Source organism: Cydia fagiglandana, chromosome 8, assembly GCF_963556715.1.
Source record: "Cydia fagiglandana chromosome 8, ilCydFagi1.1, whole genome shotgun sequence".
Classification (NCBI taxonomy): domain Eukaryota; kingdom Metazoa; phylum Arthropoda; class Insecta; order Lepidoptera; family Tortricidae; genus Cydia; species Cydia fagiglandana.
Window position 1 is genome coordinate 7,121,560 of NC_085939.1, and position 22,167 is coordinate 7,143,726.

A 22,167-nucleotide genomic window follows, 5' to 3' on the forward strand; every position below is an offset into this window, starting at 1 on the left:
GGAAAGTAATGACTTTGCCCATCGAAGGTGGTGGTAATATTGTAGTTACGCCGCGAAATCCATCGTTATTAAAAGATGATGGTATTTTATTATCCAAAATGCCGTCTGAGGAATTTGGAGATACTTCTATTAAAACCAAAGGGCACGTCGTGGGCAGAACAGGTGCTCCGGTAATTCCAGACATAAAGGAAATTTCGACAAAATCTCCTGTTATTCAGAAAAGTACTAACAGAACTAAGCTTACAAATACAACAAAAGCGGTGCCTCCTCCATCATCAACTAAGGCCCCTCATAAACCCACAGTTTTAAAATATGAAGAAGCAAGCAGCATAGTTACAGATAAAATATCTCATCCCGGAATAAGTGATGGGGTGTCTAAAATCCAGGCTAACAAGGCAGGCAGCCATCCAGGGTTGATAATGCCTATTGTAATAACAATTCTTGTAGTCCCTTTGTTTGCCGTGCTGGGCTACATGGCTATAAAGAGAGGAAAAGAAGCCTGGAAGAATAGGCATTATAAAAGGATGGACTTTTTACTTGATGGGATGTATAATGACTAAATTTGAAGAACATTTGAATTAAACCTGATTGATTAAATATCACTATAAATTCAAGAGAAGCAATAATGTTTAATTCAACTATTTGTTTAACGCATTTACATTGGTTATATTGTTAAATTGTAATATTTCAAGATGAATGGGTTAAAGTTTGTCTTTTACTGATATAACTTGTGAAATGTGTTAATTGTTAACAAAATACTATGATTAAGATCATTAAGTTGTTAATTTAGTTAACATAATTTGAATTTATTGTGGTGCTTCATAATGTGCCTTATTGATGTTAATAAATTTAAAATTAATAGACCAGCAAATATTTTTGGTCTATAGGTGTTAAGTTGCAGACTCAATGTTTTGACAATATTTTGTCTTCCTTTTATGATATTACTAAAATTGTATTGTGATAGTAGGTAAACTAATCAAGTATCTACATAATTGGTTGTAATAATCATAAAATTAAATTTTATATAAATGTTAAATATTGTAGTTACCAGAATTTATGGCCAATATTTGTAAAAGGTGTTGTCAAATTGCATTAAAATATATCTGTCTTACTTTATTATAGGAGAATTATAGGTTCGTTCAAATGACAAAAATGAAACAGTTAGTGAAATTTAAAGTTTGATAGACTTAATCAACTTCTGATTAGAAACTTGCCATTTGAAGGAGTATAATTCATGATATATCATAAAAGCTTTAGACATAAAACTAATCAATACATTATGTTGGATATTGTTGAGCACATTAGTAAATAATAAAGTTATGTAGGTATATGATCTTGCAACAAATTCTGTGATGGTTGAGCAAAAATATATAAATAGGTATGTTAAATATAGTTATTGTATAATATTTTTTCAGGCAGACCAACTAACAGATCATTTACTACAGAATAACACTGATTCCCTGATTTCTTATCCGAATGTATGCATGCATTTGCCTCAAGGAATTTGTGTATTTTTATAATAATTATTGTTAGGTTTTTGTATTTCTTATTTCCTACTAGCTATACTTTATTATTTTGGAGTATTTTTGTATTATTTTGTGAGTGGTAATGTTTCTAAGAGTGTAAGTACAACCATGTTTAAGTTTTTTACTAACTTATTCATACTTGCTTTTTACATATTTCCCTGTATATTTATATGAAGTACTTACATATAAGGATGATCAAGTATGATGTTAATGGCTCTGTCTCTTTTGTTGAATACATATATATTTGATAAGTTTTTTTTATTTTATTTCAGCCGTGTTTCAGCTTCTAATTGTCTGCCCGCTAAGGCGTGAATTGAGACGAGAAACGGTGCTGAAAACCATAGTTAACTTTGTGGTTAGTTATCCAATTGCGGTATTTTTATCTCTACTCAGTAGGTAAGCTAAACGAAAACGGCTTTAATACTTTTACGTAATTAACTAATTACTATTTGGTTTAAAAGCAATGTATTATTAATTTTTCACCTCAGCAGTTCGAACAAAGGTACTTTGCTTCTTAAAAACAGTGAGCAAAATGCGATTTTGCTCACTGAGTGAGTCATTCAAGTGACCTTTATAGTCAAATGTCATTTCAACATGCGGGGTCTAATACAAGTTCGATATACTTGGGTTCTATTATCTCTGTCCCTCTAGGTATGTTCTCACTGCTTAGGGTGAAAAATGTTGTGTACTACACGAGATCAAAGTTATTTACATCTCGTGCGCTTTTGAATCCCTTACTTGATAAAATACATCCGGCTCGAAGGACCACTTTGTTTGAATAAGTTGCTTAGTTACCAATACCAATTACCAATCATTTATTGACATATTTGACATTATATATGTATTTTCTATGATGGACTACTGTTATCTAGTTTGCGTTTGTAACAGCGCCATCTCTTAGGAAATTTGAATATCAAACTAAACAACGCTCAAGATTCTAAATTAGATTCATTCGCTACGCTCGTGAATCTATTATAGAATCTTTCGCTTGCACGGGACTCAAAATAAGCACTCGAAGAAATATCAAACTTTGATCTCTTGTTGTACAAATAACTATTGGCAGTGCCAGTACCACGGCATCGGTAGACAGTAATAACTTGGTAATAACATAATATACTTTTCACCTCAGCAGCTCGAACAAGAGTACTTTGCTTCTTAAAAACAGTGAGCAAAATGCGATTTTGCTCACCGAGTCATTTTTTCTCACTCAGTGAGCAAAATCGCATTTTGTTCACTGAGTGAGAATAAATGAGTGAGCAAAATATTTTGCTCACTGAGTGAGACAAAACGTCATTCAAGTGACCTTTATAGTCAAATGTCATTTCAACATGCGGGGTCTAATACAAGTTCGATATACTTGGGTTCTATTATCTCTGTTCCTCTAGGTATGTTCTCACTGCTTAGGGTGAAAAATTTTGTGTACTACACGAGATCAAAGTTATTTACATCTCGTGCGCTTTTGAATCCCTTACTACGCTCAAGATTCTAAATTAGATTCACTCGCTACGCTCGTGAATCTATTATAGAATCTTTCGCTTGCACGGGACTCAAAATAAGCACTCAAAGAAATATCCAACTTTGATCTCTTGTTGTACAAATAACTATATCTAATATGCTCGGAGAAAACGAGGGGAGGCCTTTGCCCAGCAGTGGGACACCAAAGTAGGTTAGAGAAAAAAAAAATGCTCGCCAGTACCTTTTAGATTCTTTGCCTTAAATAATCTTAGCCTATCATTATCTACGAGTATCCTTATCTTTTAGATGTTCAAAAAGTTAAATTTCGCGGTATTTTATTCTTATTTTTTATGTTTTTCTATGTGGATAAACTTGAGCACATACCTTCCTTATCATCAGTAAATATTTTTTACAGTACATAATGGTCCCATTTTCCCGCACTAGTGCGTGAAATAGCATTTTTCGTGCGTATGTCAAAACTTTAAAGGGCCATAATTATATACTGTAAAACGTTGTACGATATACGTGCGAATTGATACATTAGAATTTCCTCTTTTCCGCACATGTATCGTAAATTACAGTGGGTACTTGTGGTACTAATTTCCCGCACTAGTGCGGTAAGGGCATTTTCCGTGCGTATGTCGAAAGTTTAAATAGGCCATCTGTACTGTAAAACGTTGTACGATACAAGTGCGAATAGGCAATAGGTAGGCTTCGGTCGTGTTTTAACCTGTCGTCTACCCAGGCCGGAGATCTCCGGCTAATTGTTTTTACTCTTGTCTTGCGCTCTCCACACGCGCCGGAGACGCCGCCGCCGTATTTGTTATGACGTGGTTACGACCAATTTTTTGCAACTGTTTTGTTTTTCATGAGACCTTCAGTGGCCTATTTTATAAAGCTACAAGTTACAATTTACAAGCGGAAGTCTCGTTCTAACACATAGGGTTAGAAAGAGACTTCCGCTTGTAAATTGTAACTTGTAGCTTTATAAAATAGGCCACAGATATCTATAACCAAAACTAAAATATAACTGTCTGTGGCCTATTTTATAAAGCTACAAGTTACAATTTACAAGCGGAAGTCTCTTTCTAACCCTATGTGTTAGAACGAGACTTCCGCTTGTAACTTGTAGCTTTATAAAATAGGCCACTGGAATGAATATTTGTAAAACGCAGAGCTTTCTAAACCTTGTCTGGAACAGTGCCGCAGCAAATGCAAATGTCAACGTCAGTTCAATAAAACAGTAGAATTTTGTCTGTGGTCGCAGGCTCTCAGGATTTTCAGCTTTTAGTGGAGATTTATTTTTTCATTGCTGATTTTAATTAAGTGAAATGATAGACTGGATTTGAAACGTATGTTAGTTTTATGATTACGAATGCATAAATCTGTGACTTATATTTTTAAGAGTTTATGTATAAGTTAGTGATAACCTTGATTTTATGCATTCGAATTGGTGCCTTAACTTTGTTCCCAGTGATTTTGTTATAATTATCGTAGGAAATACTGATTATCTCTTCCCTCATCATAATATATTCACCGATTCAATCTTTCTTAAAAGGATGTAAACGCACAAACGATGAAATCCAGATTATGTTTTTTATTTTATTTATGTTATACAAACAAATCTCGTCAGATTTTATAATTAGATGCACGAGAGTACATAATTTAGTTATTATCGGATGTTATGTGTCCTGATTATCACTTACATTTGTCATTAAATGCTTTTTTAGGCCTTATTACATCTCACTCCCATAGTATTCAATCAAAAATTTCAATTTTGGATATGGTCAGAATATAAATTTAGGTTTATGCTTTGAAAAAACATTAAAAATTATAATAATTGTATCTTTTTGGAGTTCACTCTGGTTATACCTAGTAGCCTACTAAAATCAGTTATCATTTTGTAGATCTCAATATGGGCAGGCCCTACTCTGGTATGATTGGACAATGGATAGCATGAAACAGTTGCGATATACACAATGAGTGCCCCAAGTGGGTGTGTCAACTGCAGTGATGGCTCGGAGAAGTCTGACCTGAAGCATGAGGCAGAGGGCTCAGAGGGAGAAGATGCTCAAATTAGACTGGCGCCTCATGTCCAGGCATACCTCGCACACAATAGCCCTACAACCAACTGCTGCGGGCTCACCATCCCCATTGCCTTTGAAAGGGCCGCCCCGGGTACATGGTGGAATCCCAGATTTGATTCCAAAATACTTGAAGGCCAATATAGACATAGTTCCTTTAGACAAATAAGATTAAGATTCAGGTGAGTTTAAAATATCTGATAAAAAATATTGGTGTAAAATAAATAAATGCATGAGAACCAGAGATGGGCATTAATCGATTAACTTTTTAATCGACTAATCAATCGATTAAAAAATTTAATCGTCAAAATTAATCGGCGATTAATTTAATCGCGATTAATTTAGTCGACCTAACATACGATTGAAATTGAATTAATCTTAATATTAATCGATTAAATTTCTCGATTAACTCTCGATTGAAAGTAGACAGGTGGTCATTTTTGTATGTAACTAAAAATCAAAACTTCTTGCGTACACATTAAAAACCATTCCAGTGTTATAACTGTGCTTCAATAATATAAGATGGTTACATTGGTTACTATAATAATGCTTAGTGAATAGTGATGCATGCAGCCTACACAACATAAACATAATATTTTATGCATAATTAGACAAATTCTATTTGTTCCTGTATATTATTTAAATAGTAAAACTAATCCATATTCCGGATTCTTACTTAAAGTATTTTAATTTATAAAAATTACATTTGTTTTGAGACGAAATGTCGAAAAACTTGGAAAAACCCGGAAGTTGATGATTTTTAGTACGTGATTTTGGGCACATTTTTCGGGGTTTGTAATAATTTTATATTTCAAGAATTTATCATAGGAATATCACAAATAGTATACCTTTCTGATGGCAGTAAGATTTTTCCTATATCTCTTACTAGTATGTAATTATATATTTACATAAAATATGATTTAACCTATGCAACTTCCAACACTGATTTCGCAGTAAAAATCGATGCTATATTTTTTTTACCATTTTTCCTAGAATCAGGAAACAATTATGTGATACATATATTAATTTCCGGCAAAAAGACAAAATCGTGCATTTAAGGGTTAAACACCTGGGTAAGTTGAGAAACTAATAACACGTGGCATATAATACAGTGACATAAAATACTAAGCATACGTACTCTTTGTAGGTTTGTTTTATTGTTTACATAGGACTAGAAAATCCAAAATAGATAACAATCCGTTTATCCATAATTTGCCATTGTTATACGACCTTAAGAACTGTCAACATAACCCGAGATAAGAACAACCTTTAACAAAAAAATTGCCTACAGACCTTAAAATGCCATTATTATATCTTCGTCAGCCGGTCTATATAATTCGCACAATAGTAAGTACCTTTCGAGAGCAAATGCACGTGTTTGTTTAAAAAAATGATAATTTTGCTTTAGGTATGCCTATAGCGATTTCAGTATTTTATTGATAACAAAATGGAACGAACTCTAAAACATCCCTTTTCTAACAAAAATAAAATTCGATGACGGTCGAAATTAATAGTCTCCAAGTGAACATACATAAAAATTCGTCTGTTACTTATATTATTTATAAATGTTTCAGACGAATTAGGCACCTCGTTCTTTTTTTAAAGTCGGTTAAAAAGACCATATTTATTGCTAAAATTAATCGAGAGAAAATTAATCGAACTAATTAATCGATTAAAAAAATTAATCGCCAGTAATTAGTCGACGATTAATTTAATCGTGACAATATTAGTCGGAGATTTTCGACTAAAATTAATTAATCGTCACTTTTAATCGTTGCTCGCGATTAAGTCGGTTAATTTTAATCGTTAATCGTCAGTCGATTACATTTTGCCCAACTCTGATGAGAACCCATTTCTGAATGTTATAGCTGCTAATTTATAAATGTTTCCTTACAAAAAATTTTGTTTTTCTTTTAATTTCAGATTTGCACTTTTATACATTTTGATATTTTCTATATCATGGTTTGTCTACTTTGTGGTCCTGGGTTTGAATGGCATGACAGTGAAGTGGCCATTTCTGTGTTCTATATTTGCTGGAGTCCTGTTGATAACATCTGTCATGTTGTATGTCACATTCACTAATGTATACAAGGGGTATACATTCAAGATATCCTTGGTTATGGCCCTGGCGCTGTGCACTCTAAGCCTGTCACTTGTGACGCTCACCACACAGGTGCAGACGCATGGGCTGCCTCCCCGCGCAGCTGACATCAGCCAATCAGGGCATTTCATCATGTGCATTGAAATCCTGTTAATTATATACACACTTACACCTCTACCACTTTTTGCCTGTGTTATCACTGGAATTTTATATTCAATTGTTTTTGAAGTGTTGAACATTGTGTTGCACCTGACTGAACAGGAATGGCAAGGTCCCGGGCTATTTGTGAGGGTCCTGCTGCAGCTGTGTGTGCACATTATCGGTATACATATATATTTAATGACATTTGTCAGAATGCGCGGCACGTTTATGAAAGTAGGCCAGAGCTTGTTGGTGCGGAGGCAGCTAGAAATGGAGAAGCAGTTGAAAGAGAAAATGATACATTCAGTGATGCCTCCAAAGCTCGCGAGCTGCCTGATGGAGGAGCAAGTTTTAGAATCTGAGCCTAATCTGAAAAATCACCATGATCCACTCAATGCGAGGCCTTCTAATCCCGCGGCGGGAGATATTAAGTCACTGTTCCGACCATTTAACATGAGTTGTATGGACAATGTCAGTATTTTATTTGCTGATATTGTCGGTTTTACGAGAATGTCCAGTAATAAAGGTGCTGAAGAGTTAGTAAATATACTGAATGATTTGTTTGAGAAGTTTGATGAGCTGTGTCAGATACACGGCTGCGAGAAGATCTCGACGCTAGGGGACTGTTATTATTGCGTGTCGGGCTGCCCGGAGCCGCGCCCGGACCACGCCACGTGCTGCGTGGAGATGGGGTTAGGTATGTATAATTACAGACATATGACGCGGTTGTTTACAACAAGGCAATCGTAAAACTTCCGATCTGCGAGCTAACTATTTAATCTAGTACTAGTAAGATACTTCACATATTATGATTCATGAGTTCATGACCTACCTACTAATGTTCGATTCGATTATTTTAAATACGTTTGCACAATTGCACACCTTATACTTACACAGATTTTAGCAAAATTATACGCAAGCATGACGCTCTAAAATATAAGTAATTATTAAAATAAACTGGTAATGTATATAGCACCCTTTCCAGGGTCTATGTTATGTAACATCTGTACTGGTATGCAAATAAAGATCTCTATCTCTATAATATCATCCAAGCACATATGTATGATTTCTTTGTACCACTTAGTCCATTTACTTTGGTAGTTGCAAAAAATGGATATGTGAACGTGTCATTAATTTTGTAGGTATGATAGACGCTATCCAAGAATTCGACAGAGAGCGCGGGGAGGGCATCAACATGAGAGTGGGCGTGCACACAGGCACGGTTCTGTGCGGGATCGTGGGAACCCGCCGGTTCAAGTTCGACGTGTGGAGCAACGACGTCTCCTTCGCCAACAAGATGGAGTCCACCGGCAAGCCCGGACGAGTACATGTCTCTGAAGAGACCACCAGGTTTCTCGGAGGCTCGTATGTTCTCGAAGAAGGCGAGGAAGTATTTGGTAATTATTACCCCTAACTGCATTTTAATGTCTTTCTGATGCCTTAATTATAATCACGTCAAGATAAAGTTTTACGATGTTACATTTTATAGGTAACAGTTATCATTATCACACTTAACTGGGCCACAACTCTTCATTGTTTTTAACAGCTACTCTCATCGCATATTTTGTGTCTAAAGTAGGTACACTTAATTCCTTTTGAATAGCAAATTTTGACAATCCCTATTGTATATGTCCAGGTCATAAAACATACTTCATAGAGGGCCGTCAGCTGAGCTCTCCGTACGACCACGAGCAGTGCCTCACGCCCTCCAATCCCGTCAACTTGCGCCTCATTATATCCCCCGCAGCGTCCCCTCAATCCGTCCTTTCTTTCATGCAACCCCCGCGCTCCCCCCAGTCACCGCAAGGCTTCAATGAGGCTCGGAAATCGGACAACTTTCTGTCGCCAGCTCCCTTCCATTTCCGTGCTAAGGCTAGTTCGCTGCCCAGTATATTGGACTCCGACGAAATGGATGAAAATAGGGAGAAAGGGTTTCCGGAGAGAACCGACAGCTCATCTAAAAGTCCTACGTCTGTAGGTAAGTTGAAATTATATACGTTTAGGCTCCCTCTGTTTCCTAAAATTTTTCATTTTCCAAAAGTGATGAAAGTGAAGTCAGATAAGCAGGTAAGTACTTATATTTAATCATATATTTGGAATTGGTCGATACAGTCGTAAAATAAGTAGTTATTATTACTTATTATCACAGCGCGGTCGTGATACGCTGTTCTTGTCGGACAAACCAAGATTATGTTTCGGAGCGGAACTAATTCTGTAAATATTGTCATTAGGTATATCGGTTTCGCGTGTTTGGCTGGTGTGTTTTTCATACCATACCGGTGTTATAAATTCTAAAGTAACTGGCTCAACTATTCTTTATTTTGGAAATCCTGGGAATGGAAATTAAACTGACTGAATCCCACGCGGGCAGCGTCCTAACAAGATATAAATTGAACCCGAGCAAGAGTCATTTTATCAGCACAAGGCTCTGATAAGATACGATGACTCGCTAAAGGTGATTTTCTACAAACATAACTAAGATGAAAAAAAAAGAACTTATTTCATTGATAAGCTATGTTTACAAGATTTGAGTGATGGGTGTTAAAAATAGATTTGACAAAGCCATGTTGCCATTTAAAGCCTGACCAGGAATATATGATCGCGCGCCATGTTGCGGAATTTCACTGGAACTAATTTTTTCATACTATACTGAACTGTCAACCTATACATGAGAATAACAGCGCCCTCTTGACAATGATCATATATTACTGGTCAGGCTTGTTAATCACTTGCAGCTGCATGCACTATCGTAGCGCGTGACATTAGGTGAAGGACTTCAAACGTTTCCAAGCCAAGTCCATGGACGAACATTATTGCGAGTAAACTGCTCGAGATCAACTCTATATCGTTACACTTATTATGTCAACAAATGTGGACCGTAAAGCTAAACCGTTAAGGTTGTGTTTATCATGACAGGCGGATCGTCACGTTGTCATTGCAATCAAATTGAATTAACACGTGCTTAAATTCTAACTGAGAGATCAAACAGTTCAGGTGTCAATAAGATAAGCGGTCATTCGATAATTAATTGTCATAACACGCCGCCGTTATGGATAAAGCCAAACATTTAAGTTGATGCCCAAATTTCAACATATTTGCCCAATCGCAAGAAAAAATGTTATAGATATGTATGAATGTTTGAATGTCTGTTTTCTTTGGGTCATTTGCGCCGTAAAATGTGTCCCAGTTATGAATGAGTAGGTATGGCATGCACTTATGCATTTTAAAAATATAAAACTTAAAATTAAAAAAGGCACTTTGCTTCAAATAAAATTCAATAGACATTATCTAGTTTTATATATAGTGATGATTGTTAAAATTAGTTATTTTAACAAACAGTCGCTAATTATCTTATTTACTTCCATAAATTAGGCATTACCGTAACGTAAAACATATTTATAAGTCGGGTATACCTACAAACATTTTCTTTAACTCTTTTTAGGAAGTTACGGCAAGTACGCGAGTAAGTTGAAGAATTGGAAGGTGTCGAAATTCTTAAGGAAACATTCCGATACCCCATTGCACTCAATAAAGAAACAAGAATTCAATGATGGCGACAAAACACTTCAATTACTATCGTGCGGCGACGCGCCGTCGAGCAACGGTTACCAGCAAGTGCCTATAGTGATAGAGACTCAGGACACTAAGGCCAGGCCGACCAGCAGCAAGCTCATCACACCGGTGAACCCCGACATGGTGTCGTTTGAGAAGGAGATCATCGATATTCGGTCGTACCTGAGCCAGTCAAGGAGTAACATGTCGCCTTTCGCGAGAAGTAGCAGCTATAGGTCGCAGTACGGAAGGCCTACTAATATTGACGTAAGTTGAACTTGATATTTACTATATTCGCTTAGGTACTTTTCGGCAGGTATATATAAACTTGACAAATTGCTATTACGTTTCTATCTTTCTATACGTTGAACTGGGGACCTATCTTCCTATAAGATGACAATCGTTTGCAGAAAGCGAAACGAAACTCTTGTCTCTCTATCACTCTTCCTGTAGTGCGATAGAGACAGATAGCGTACACCCATTTTTCGTTTAACTGCGAACGATTGTTATTTTGACTAAGCTCGCTGTTCTTATATCGTCGGTTGGCAATGATACTCATAGAAGCAATGAGTAGGTACCTAGATAAACAATTTGTATCTGATTTTGCCTTATATGCGTTTGTATCACTAACTATTCTCCCCTTGTCAGTGCACTGAGGCTGGGACAAAGCGTATTTTACTTGTCAACCCTAGCGCCAAATGAGCAATGTGTCAGAGCGGAAAATCTCGATTCGTCATCGGTTTTGTACGACGTATATTTTCTGTTTGAAGTACACTTCGGAGCAGAAATACCTGTAGTTCGTTTATTTAAGCATTAGAAATAAGGTAAACAAACTTGATGTGTCTTTCATTAAATAACACATTTTAAAAATAAGTTACGGCAAATATGTAACAATTGTGAATCTAATACGATCATTTACATTCTTTTGCTTTCGTAAGTAATAGTTACTGATTTTTAAACAGCGTTTTTCAATTAAAAGACATGTCAAGATCACTTACCTTCTTTAAAATTCTTTCTAATGCTAAAAAACGAGCTATAAGCGGGTGAAGTGTTCTAAATGAACACAACTTTGCTGTTGAGATTTTAATGGAAAGTTGCACTTACCACACTTGACAGACTGATAAACGTCGCTCAGTAGAAAACTATGAAATTTCCCTTGCAATAAAATTTCCACCGTTCTAACAGTGACGGATGGTTTTGTGTAATCGGCGGGCTTTTTGCTGTGCTGTAAACTGGACGAGGTTATTTAAAGGATTAATTGGAAAATTAAAATAAATCATGAGTCTAAGCCTCGCTTGCGCCTACTATCGCAAAAAATGTCCCATGAAAAAATACAACAGGTAAAATTATGTACATTTGTCAAGAAAAGTGTTATGTTTTAGATCCCCGTATGCCGCGCGCGCAGCTCGACGCTGGCCACGCAAGGGGAGCTGCGCGCGTGCGTGCGCAAGCGGCAGGAGGACTCCGTCAGTCTCTGCCCGTCCGTCAACAGCCGCAAGGACAGCGGCATACGGAGCACCAGCCGCCGCTCGAGCATACAGCAGCAGGTAACCATTTACACTCGCTCTTACCCGTCGGCCACGGAGCGCACGCTCGACGTTGGCCACGCAAGGAGAGCTGCGCGCGTGCTGCGCAAGCGGCAGGAGGACTCCGTGAGCCTGTGTCCGTCCGTCAACAGCCGCAAGGACAGCGGCATACGGAGCACGAGCCGCCGCTCCAGCATACAGCAGCAGGTACCCATTTACACTCGCTCTTACCCGGCGGCCACGGAGCGCACGCTCGACGCTGCCGCCTACCGCTATAGGCTTGTTTTAAAACGGGGCTAACGCAAAATTGTAGTTAAATTGTTACAATTTTAATTAAGAGCATGTACATGCAATACCATGAAAAAAATCCCTTAAACTTAAATTATATTTGCAAGTTGGCTCTATACATAATAATCACGAAAACATATCTAATTTTTATTTAGTGTAGTAGCGACCCGATTTACTTTGTCGTATTTGTTGTCGGTAAAATCTTATTATTCTCTAGAATATTTTTAGATTCTTGGCGCCAATGTTCTCATTGCCAGCATATCTAACAGTCTTCGTTAAACATGTTAATCGTCTAAATCTTAGCTTACAAAAAAATATAGTCGAAATTAGACCTAAAAGAAAAACATCTTGAGAGATGAGAATGAGTTTGAATTACAATTTCAGATATTTGCCCTGAACCACACGGCGATAGCGGTGTCGCAGCACGACATGATGCAGCACCGCGTGTCGGGCTACTACACGTCCTCGCAGTCCTCGCTCAACGAACCCCCCGGCCGCGCGCGCCTGCCGGCCCCCCTCAACGACCAGCAGGTGCAGTCCTTGCAGAAGCTGCGCAAGCAGTCCGACCTGCAGCTCATCCGCTGCGTCCAGGACAACGCCAGGTCGGGCATCAACTACTTCGTCCAACCACCCCTCAACAGGTTCACTCTCTTCTTCAAAGCGCCAGAGATAGAGGCGCAATATCGCGACAAAGCCCACCGGAGCGACGACTGCGAGGATTTCCCGCCGACTCTGACCACTTCGAGATTTAACACCGCTTTAGATATTCTTGTTTCTGCTATAATCTTCCTAGCCGTTTCCGTTTCGATATTTGTTTTGTATCACGCGTGGAGACAGTGGATCGGATGGTTCGCGCTCTTCACCTTCATAGAGGCTATAACGATATCCTGCTGCGTCTACCGACACTACTTGAAATGGAAGACGAAAGGAAACCCTCCCGTCACGGACACCATCCGGCGGTCCGTGAAGATATTTAGGAAATTAACGGATTGGTTTCCGTGGCATTTATCGGGCGGGCTGCTCATCAGCCTGCCGATTCTGGCAATTTTAATAAATTTCTCCTGTAACTACACGACGATGCCCATTCTGAAGGGCGAGCAGTCCTTTTACGTGTATCTCTTGTGCATTAGCATAGTCCACTTCTGTAATTTCACCCAAATGAACTGGCTGGTGAAGAACACATTGGTGACTGTATATGCTGGTCTCTTCCTGTTCCTCGCCGTGCTCGGATGTCACGAAGTTAATACTCAATATTTAGACGCTGATATTATGCGGCCTTCAATACTAGCCGCTACTCATAATACCTCATCAAACGCAACCGATGACTACTCTGACGACTGGTTAGAGAACAACAGTACCGAGACAGGAGAAAGCATGCTGCACAAGATGCATCTAACGGAGCTTTATTTAGACATAGTTTTGCTGCTGATGCTGGTATGGTTTCTCAATAGAGAGTTCGAGATCAGCTACCGGCTCAGTTTCTACAGCAACGTTGTAGCCAACCGGGACAAGCAGAGGGTTCAGAACATGCGGAACCAAGCGGACTGGCTCCTCCACAACATCATCCCGCGCCACGTCGCCGACCAGCTCAAGAACACCGCCAAGTATTCTGAAAACCACAAGGACGTCGGTATTATCTTTGCTAGCATAGTCAATTTCAATGAAATGTACGACGAGTCCTACTTAAAGGGAAAGGAATACCTTAGAGTTCTGAACGAGTTAATCGCGGATTTCGACGAGCTATTAGAGAGGCCGGAGTTTCAGCACGTGGAAAAGATCAAAACTATAGGGAGCACGTTTATGGCGGCTAGCGGACTCAATCCAGACTTGAGGCACTCTTCTCGCGGCTCGCACGATCATCTCTACCAGCTGATGGACTTTGCTTTAGAAATGCAGAAAGTTGTAGACAATTTTAATCAAGATTTGCTGGAGTTCGATTTCATTCTTCGGATCGGATATAACTTTGGGGATGTTACGGCTGGGGTTATCGGCACTACCAAATTGTACTATGACATATGGGGCGACGCGGTGAACATCGCGTCTCGCATGGACTCGACGGGGGTCGTGAAGCGTATCCAGGTGGGCGAGGCGTGCATCCCCGTCTTGTCACCCATCTACGAGTTCGAACAGCGTGGCAGCGTCTACGTTAAAGGCAAAGACGATATGAACGTATATCTCTTAGTCAGAAAAAAAGAACTCTAGACGAAACAAACTATTTATAATGGAAAGTAGAATCTGTGATTTAATTATATATTTGTTACTACGTAGCTAACGTAATGAGGTTACAGTTTAAGAGATGCTTGGGTCATACACATATTTAGGTTCTAATTGGATTAGATTCTTCTGTTCCCACAAGTTCTGAACATCCATCGTTCCGTACATTTTTCAACCAGAAAGAAGAGGCTCCTATGCTTAACTTTTGGTAACAGAAGAAAAAACTTGTTTTAAAAGCCTGTGTATGGCCCGCTTATTTATTGTGTGCATTTCAAAAGTGATATAATGGCTTAAAAAAATACTCCACATGTATAAAGGCTATTAATTTATTGTTATTTGGCTTAAACCTAGCACTCACTACCCTGCTTGCAGTCCTGTTATAGCGGGAAGCAGCCCTGGGGCCCATTCCTCGAAAGATATTAGACTAATATTATTAATTCACGAACTGTCAAATCGTATGGGTTGCCATGGTAACACACTAATAATAGTAGGCTAATACCGTTTGAGAAATGGACCTCAGCTTGAGCGATATGATAATATTACTATACTAATGATGGTGGTTTCTCACTTTATAATGTAATTATACCAGGCAAGCAGGATCGTGTGGTCTAGGTGTTAGCGTGTTGAGTGGCAGCGTGTGTGACGCATGTTTGTGTGGAGTGAAACAATCTCCTTGCCGCATCCTCTAATCTGTGACCAGTGCTCTAGTCCACTATGAAATTACTGTATATGTGACTAAATATTATTTACCCGTCTTATATGTATTTGACCGTAGTTAATTATGTAATTATTAATGAGGAATATTAACGATTCTTCCAAAGGGTAGATAAATGATTTGTACCTATTAATAAGATGAAATGAACTACGAATGCGTAATATAATGGCAACGAATGGTATGAGTTGTGGGTGAAACCTGACTGTGTTAGCCGTACCGATGTATCGTATCGTACTTAAATCCGATTTAGATTGTTTTTGTAAAATGTCCGAGTACGATGTTCCGAAGCTAATAACGTTTTCCTCTAGCTTACAGAGTAATATCCTCTAGCCGCCAGAGACCTATAAGGTCTCCTGTTCCATTCTAATTCGAACTTTGTGTTGACAAAATAAAATTTAATTTTGCTTGGCAAGGTTTGACGTATCCCGGCTAGAGGATATTGTACAATTAGTAGCAAATTATATATCCGTCGATGTGCATTGCATCAGCTTTGGCTCGCCCTGTTTCAAAAGTAGAAGCATTTAATGTTCTATATATTCAATAATACGATTATTCAAGTAACTTATAATAGTGATTAATATATTACAATCAACGAGCACAATTTTAATAATGCACAGGGTTGCTGCGTTTATTGTATACATAAACATTAAAATTGTATTTACGTACATATGATATTCGAAGACGATTTGTGTCTTCGTTAATGAGTTTTTTTGTGTAATGTATATGTCACATACGATGAGATGTTCTTATACATATGTATAGCCCGAAAAAGATATTCTAAAGCGAAAATTTTACAACCGCGTGTCTTCTCATTACATACCTTGTAAGAATTATTTAAACTTATGACATGACGAAAGCCTTGACTGTACATTCCACTTGTATTTATGATATTGCCTTCGAATGTATTTTCTACTAGGGAAACGAAGAATTTAAAGAATAGATTTTTTCAGTGGGAACGGTATTTTTACTGAATGTTGGACCAAAACTGGATTATTAGACGCAATTAGCTCTCTTTAAATCTTACCTCTTCGGTAATATTATATTTGCTCTTTGTACATTACAAATTTGAAGATGTACTGGTATATTTATAATAAATAGAAACCTTCTTGTGATACGTGAAAATGGATATATGTATATGACTAATTGACCATAATATTTAAGGAAAACATTTTTCTTTATATACATGATATAATCCCTACCTTTTCCAGTAAAACATCGTAAAATAATAAAAGGTATAATTTAATCTTTTGTATTACTTCACCTCACCTTTCGTAATTACGAAACAAATTTTAAGTACCTACTTACTTACATGGTATCTGGTAGATTGAATTTTCTAAAAATTATGTATTCACCTATCTACGATTTTTATTAAAAATAATTTGGCCAAGCCCGAGATAGCTCGAGGCATTTAGTGTTCCGTACGGCTACCATCAGTTTGGCATTGACATAAACGATATCGTGAACGTAATTTACTTCCTATAGGTATATCTCTTTCGCACTAATATGTCAGTACGAGCGAGATGCATAGAAAGTAAATTACGTTCACGCCCACGGTAGCGTTTATGTCAATGCCAAACTGATGGTAGCCGTACCGCTCGCATCGTTACATTTTACAGAGGTTGTTTGCCTGTTTTTAGGATACCGTATTCAACTACACACAAAGAATAATAGTACAAAGTGTCTAAGTGCGAAGGCCGAAGGCCGAGCTTTAGCAAAATGTCATCGCTTTAGCACAGAGCAATAGTACAAGTGTCTAAATGCGAAAGCCGAAGGCCGAGCTCCGCGTAGGGCCGAAGGCCCGAAGCGTCCAGGATGTTAGTACTTAAACACAGAACAATAGTATAAGTATCTAAATGCGAAGGCCGAAGCCCGAGCTCCGCGTAGGGCCGAAGGCCCGAAGCGTCCAGGCTGTCAGTTCTGTGTTTAACCACTGACATCTTGCAGGCTTCGGGCCTCCGGCCTTCGCATTTAGACACTTGTATTAATTACCTGTGTTTAGAACTGACCTCCTGGATGCTTCGGGCTTTCGGCCCAATGCGACTTCAGCCTTTGGATCTTGCGACTTAGACACTTGTACTTAAAAATACTTTGAAAAGTTACGGGAGGCGCGCGTCTGTCGGACGCTTCGGATCTTCGAATCGCTCCTTCGGCCTTTGCATTTAGTTAGATTATTGTACTATTGCTTTGTTTGTGAATACCGAAGTCGAGCATCTCGCGAATGCTTGATGTATTATAATAATTTAGAGTAAGGCCAAGCGCGCACCACGATTTTTTGTCCTGCGATAATTTTGTCGCAGAAATGCAACGTATGTGTTTATATGTTAGTGCGCGCATATGCGTCAAAAAAATCGCTGCGATTTTAAAATTGTGATTTGTCACATTTTCCGCGATTGTTCGCGACGCGATTGTCGCAAAGTGAATTGCAGCATGCGGAGTTGTATGGCCCCGCGCGCACTATGATAATAAAATCGCACCCCGGCCGGACCTCAGTCGGCATTTCGCTCTCCAAACCCCAACATCTCGGCACCTGCATCTCCAATGGAGTCTCAAAATGAGACGCTAGATGTTGACCATTTAATTATGGAAATAGACGGGGATCACCTTTGTGTTATAAATGCTCAAAGTCATACAGCAATCGCATATTAAAGACACGTTTCATGACAAGCGACTGGTACGAAATCCATGTTCAGAATGAACAAATCGTCGACTTTTTCATCGCAGTGCGCGCAGTGAATTTTCTGCGATATATTACAGCGCGATTCTAAAATCGTGTCACAAAAAATAAAAACGTGGTGCGCGCTTGGCCTATAATACCTTACATGTATACTCCTTCAATTTGAATTTAGAACTCATTACCTTAAATGTATACTCCTTCAATTTGAATTTAGAACTCATTATTTTTTATGCCATAAACTAAGGATGTTTCTCGCTAAATATGAATTGACCAGTGTAAGCATCAGTTAGCTAGCCCTAAGCAACCAAAGGTCAAGCTGCAGTTGAAAAACTAATAAAGATAAAGTTAAGCTGATAATTTTCCCGCCGTCTCCATGCTTCTTTAAGTTGGGTATTGACTGGTCAGCTGCCTGTTAGCTATAGTTTTCGCGAAAATCGCCAGGACAGAGGTGAAAATTTTTGTATGAAAACTTGCAACTTTAAATGCATTTTTTGACGAAACTATTGCAGTCTAAAATGAAGTCAAAATCAGTCCATCGACTCAATTTTTTGCAAGCTTTCTAATGGTACCCCACACGATTCTTACAAATGAAAAAAGTTTCAGCCTACCCCTCTCAACCCCCTAAATTTCCCCCTTTAATAAGAAATAAGCAGTTTTGACTTATTTACAATATGAGTGGTGGTAATTGCTATAACTGTTCCAAATTTTAGGTATCTATGTCAAACGGTCTCTGAGAAAAACGTATTTAACTGATTTGCAAGACCGAAGTGATCCCATAAGTGTTCCGTAAACAAAGTTTTGTACGGAACACTAAAAACATACATAACATTAAAATGACCTAAGTAGGTATGTAAGTGGGTGCATTATTTTGTATACCTACTTATTTACAAATTACAATTTATAGATGCCACGAATATTCGACTATTCGATGCCGAATGTTCGGTCGCCGAATATTTGGTATTCGGCCGAGAGTGGGGACGAATATTCGGTATTCGGCCAAATTCACTATTCGGGGCATCTCTAATTAATTACAATAACCAAAAAACCTTACAACTTAGGTACTTCCTCGTTGCGTTGTCCCAGCTTTTGCCGCGGCTCATGGGAGCCTGGGGTCCGCTGTCCGCTTGGCAAATAATCCCAAGCCTTGGCGTAATCACTAGAATTTACGAAACCAACTTGCCATTAAAAAACCTTAGGGCTGGTTTAGACGATACACAGAGAAAAATCATTAGTAAACTAACCAGGAATTAAAAAAGAGTTCTGTACTGGGGGAAAAAATGAAGTTTCGTAATAATTATAGACGTTTCACTATTTCTGTAAAGTTTATTTATTTCTACAAACAGCTCAGTAATCCTAAATCTAATTTCAACAAACAATAGAAATTGCAAGAACTAATAGAAATTGCAAAAGTCAATTTGTTCCTATTAGTTGACTCTCCTTGTCCCCGGATTAAGTTTATTGTTGTAATTCTAAGTGTGTTTTTGTTATCTATTTCTCTCAGTGTACTAGAATTCGCATGCGAGTTTTATACCATTGCGGGTTTTGATGGTCGGTTGAAAATTTCAACCGACCATCAAAAGTTGGGCAAAATGTAATCGACTGACGATTAACGATTAAAATTAACCGACTTAATCGCGAGCAACGATTAAAAGTGACGATTAATTAATTTTAGTCGAAAATCTCCGACTAATATTGTCACGATTAAATTAATCGTCGACTAATTACTGGCGATTAATTTTTTTAATCGATTAATTAGTTCGATTAATTTTCTCTCGATTAATTTTAGCAATAAATATGGTCTTTTTAACCGACTTTAAAAAAAGAACGAGGTGCCTAATTCGTCTGAAACATTTATAAATAATATAAGTAACAGACGAATTTTTATGTATGTTCACTTGGAGACTATTAATTTCGACCGTCATCGAATTTTATTTTTGTTAGAAAAGGGATGTTTTAGAGTTCGTTCCATTTTGTTATCAATAAAATACTGAAATCACTATAGGCATACCTAAAGCAAAATTATCATTTTTTTAAACAAACACGTGCATTTGCTCTCGAAAGGTACTTACTATTGTGCGAATTATATAAACCGGCTGACGAAGATATAATAATGGCATTTTAAGGTCTGTAGGCAATTTTTTTGTTAAAGGTTGTTCTTATCTCGGGTTATGTTGACAGTTCTTAAGGTCGTATAACAATGGCAAATTATGGATAAACGGATTGTTATCTATTTTGGAATTTCTAGTCCTATGTAAACAATAAAACAAACCTACAAAGAGTACGTATGCTTAGTATTTTATGTCACTGTATTATATGCCACGTGTTATTAGTTTCTCAACTTACCCAGGTGTTTGCCTGCCTTACCCTTAAATGCACGATTTTGTCTTTTTGCCGGAAATTAATATATGTATCACATAATTGTTTCCTGATTCTAGGAAAAATGGTAAAAAAAATATAGCATCGATTTTTACTGCGAAATCAGTGTTGGAAGTTGCATAGGTTAAATCATATTTTATGTAAATATATAATTACATACTAGTAAGAGATATAGGAAAAATCTTACTGCCATCAGAAAGGTATACTATTTGTGATATTCCTATGATAAATTCTTGAAATATAAAATTATTACAAACCCCGAAAAATGTGCCCAAAATCACGTACTAAAAATCATCAACTTCCGGGTTTTTCCAAGTTTTTCGACATTTCGTCTCAAAACAAATGTAATTTTTATAAATTAAAATACTTTAAGTAAGAATCCGGAATATGGATTAGTTTTACTATTTAAATAATATACAGGAACAAATAGAATTTGTCTAATTATGCATAAAATATTATGTTTATGTTGTGTAGGCTGCATGCATCACTATTCACTAAGCATTATTATAGTAACCAATGTAACCATCTTATATTATTGAAGCACAGTTATAACACTGGAATGGTTTTTAATGTGTACGCAAGAAGTTTTGATTTTTAGTTACATACAAAAATGACCACCTGTCTACTTTCAATCGAGAGTTAATCGAGAAATTTAATCGATTAATATTAAGATTAATTCAATTTCAATCGTATGTTAGGTCGACTAAATTAATCGCGATTAAATTAATCGCCGATTAATTTTGACGATTAAATTTTTTAATCGATTGATTAGTCGATTAAAAAGTTAATCGATTAATGCCCATCTCTGGTTGAAATGGACGTAATCAACAGTCCGCAATGTAACTAAAATCGCATGCGAGTTCGCGTGCCGTCTAAATCAGCCCTTACAATATCATTAAAAAATTCTATCACGTTCTAATGAATGCGGACCTAAGCGGAACTCATTGTGCAATGTCAACATAAACATCCACTATGATAAAGTTAATTGTCTTGCTTTATATATTTTGGCGCCGAGTTTGAGACAACACAGCCACCCGCGGTAATTAAAGAGTTAGCCTGTTTGATCAACCACAGACTTGTTATTAATTGAGAGCCTTAATTTCTCTGCGAAAGATACTTTCAAGGACTTTGCTGGTTTTAATTACTCTACGTTTTAGTAAAAGGTCTTGCTCGAGTACTTAAAGCTACGTTAGTGTAAATTATTGGATTAAACATCTTAATACCTATATTATAACTAGTGGTTCTGTGAGCTGTAGAAAATGTAAAGTGGAAAATACCTACTTAGTTGAGTCGTTATCACAGTGAACTCACGATGGCCTTAAGCGCCATAGACCCTATTGGTGCTTAAGTTTTTTATGCCAATTTCTGAATTTTGGATAAATTCCAAAAATTGGATCGGCAAAATAATCTATTTAATCATAGAATCTGGTCATAAATCCGTACACGGCGGGAAGAAGTTGATAACTCACAGGTAAAAATGGAAGAAATTTGAACCTTATGTAGTTTTATTTTAAG

At 37.5% G+C, this 22,167-nt stretch overlaps 1 protein-coding gene and 1 long non-coding RNA gene across 3 annotated transcripts in view; one reads left to right on the plus strand and one right to left on the minus strand.

Annotated features, from left to right (window-relative positions):
• Window positions 1–22,167, minus strand: part of LOC134666619 (uncharacterized) — a 205,770-nt gene that overhangs the window by 51,867 nt on the left and 131,736 nt on the right. The gene's annotated exons all lie outside the window — the stretch shown is intronic.
• LOC134666587 (adenylate cyclase type 9) lies at window positions 4,225–16,845 on the plus strand. 2 transcript variants are annotated; one of them, XR_010098524.1, is made up of 9 exons: window positions 4,225–4,333; window positions 4,889–5,247; window positions 6,989–8,004; window positions 8,450–8,704; window positions 8,944–9,285; window positions 10,750–11,126; window positions 12,242–12,406; window positions 13,058–15,918; window positions 16,036–16,845. XR_010098524.1 is itself a non-coding variant. In XM_063523792.1 (8 exons), exons 2-8 carry the CDS (start codon window positions 4,961–4,963, stop codon window positions 14,873–14,875), a joined length of 4,260 nt encoding a protein of 1,419 aa, XP_063379862.1. In that variant the 5' UTR covers window positions 4,225–4,333; window positions 4,889–4,960; the 3' UTR covers window positions 14,876–16,845. The 2 variants fall into 2 exon arrangements, 1 of the variants encoding a protein (XP_063379862.1); XM_063523792.1 differs by having other exon boundaries at window positions 13,058–16,845.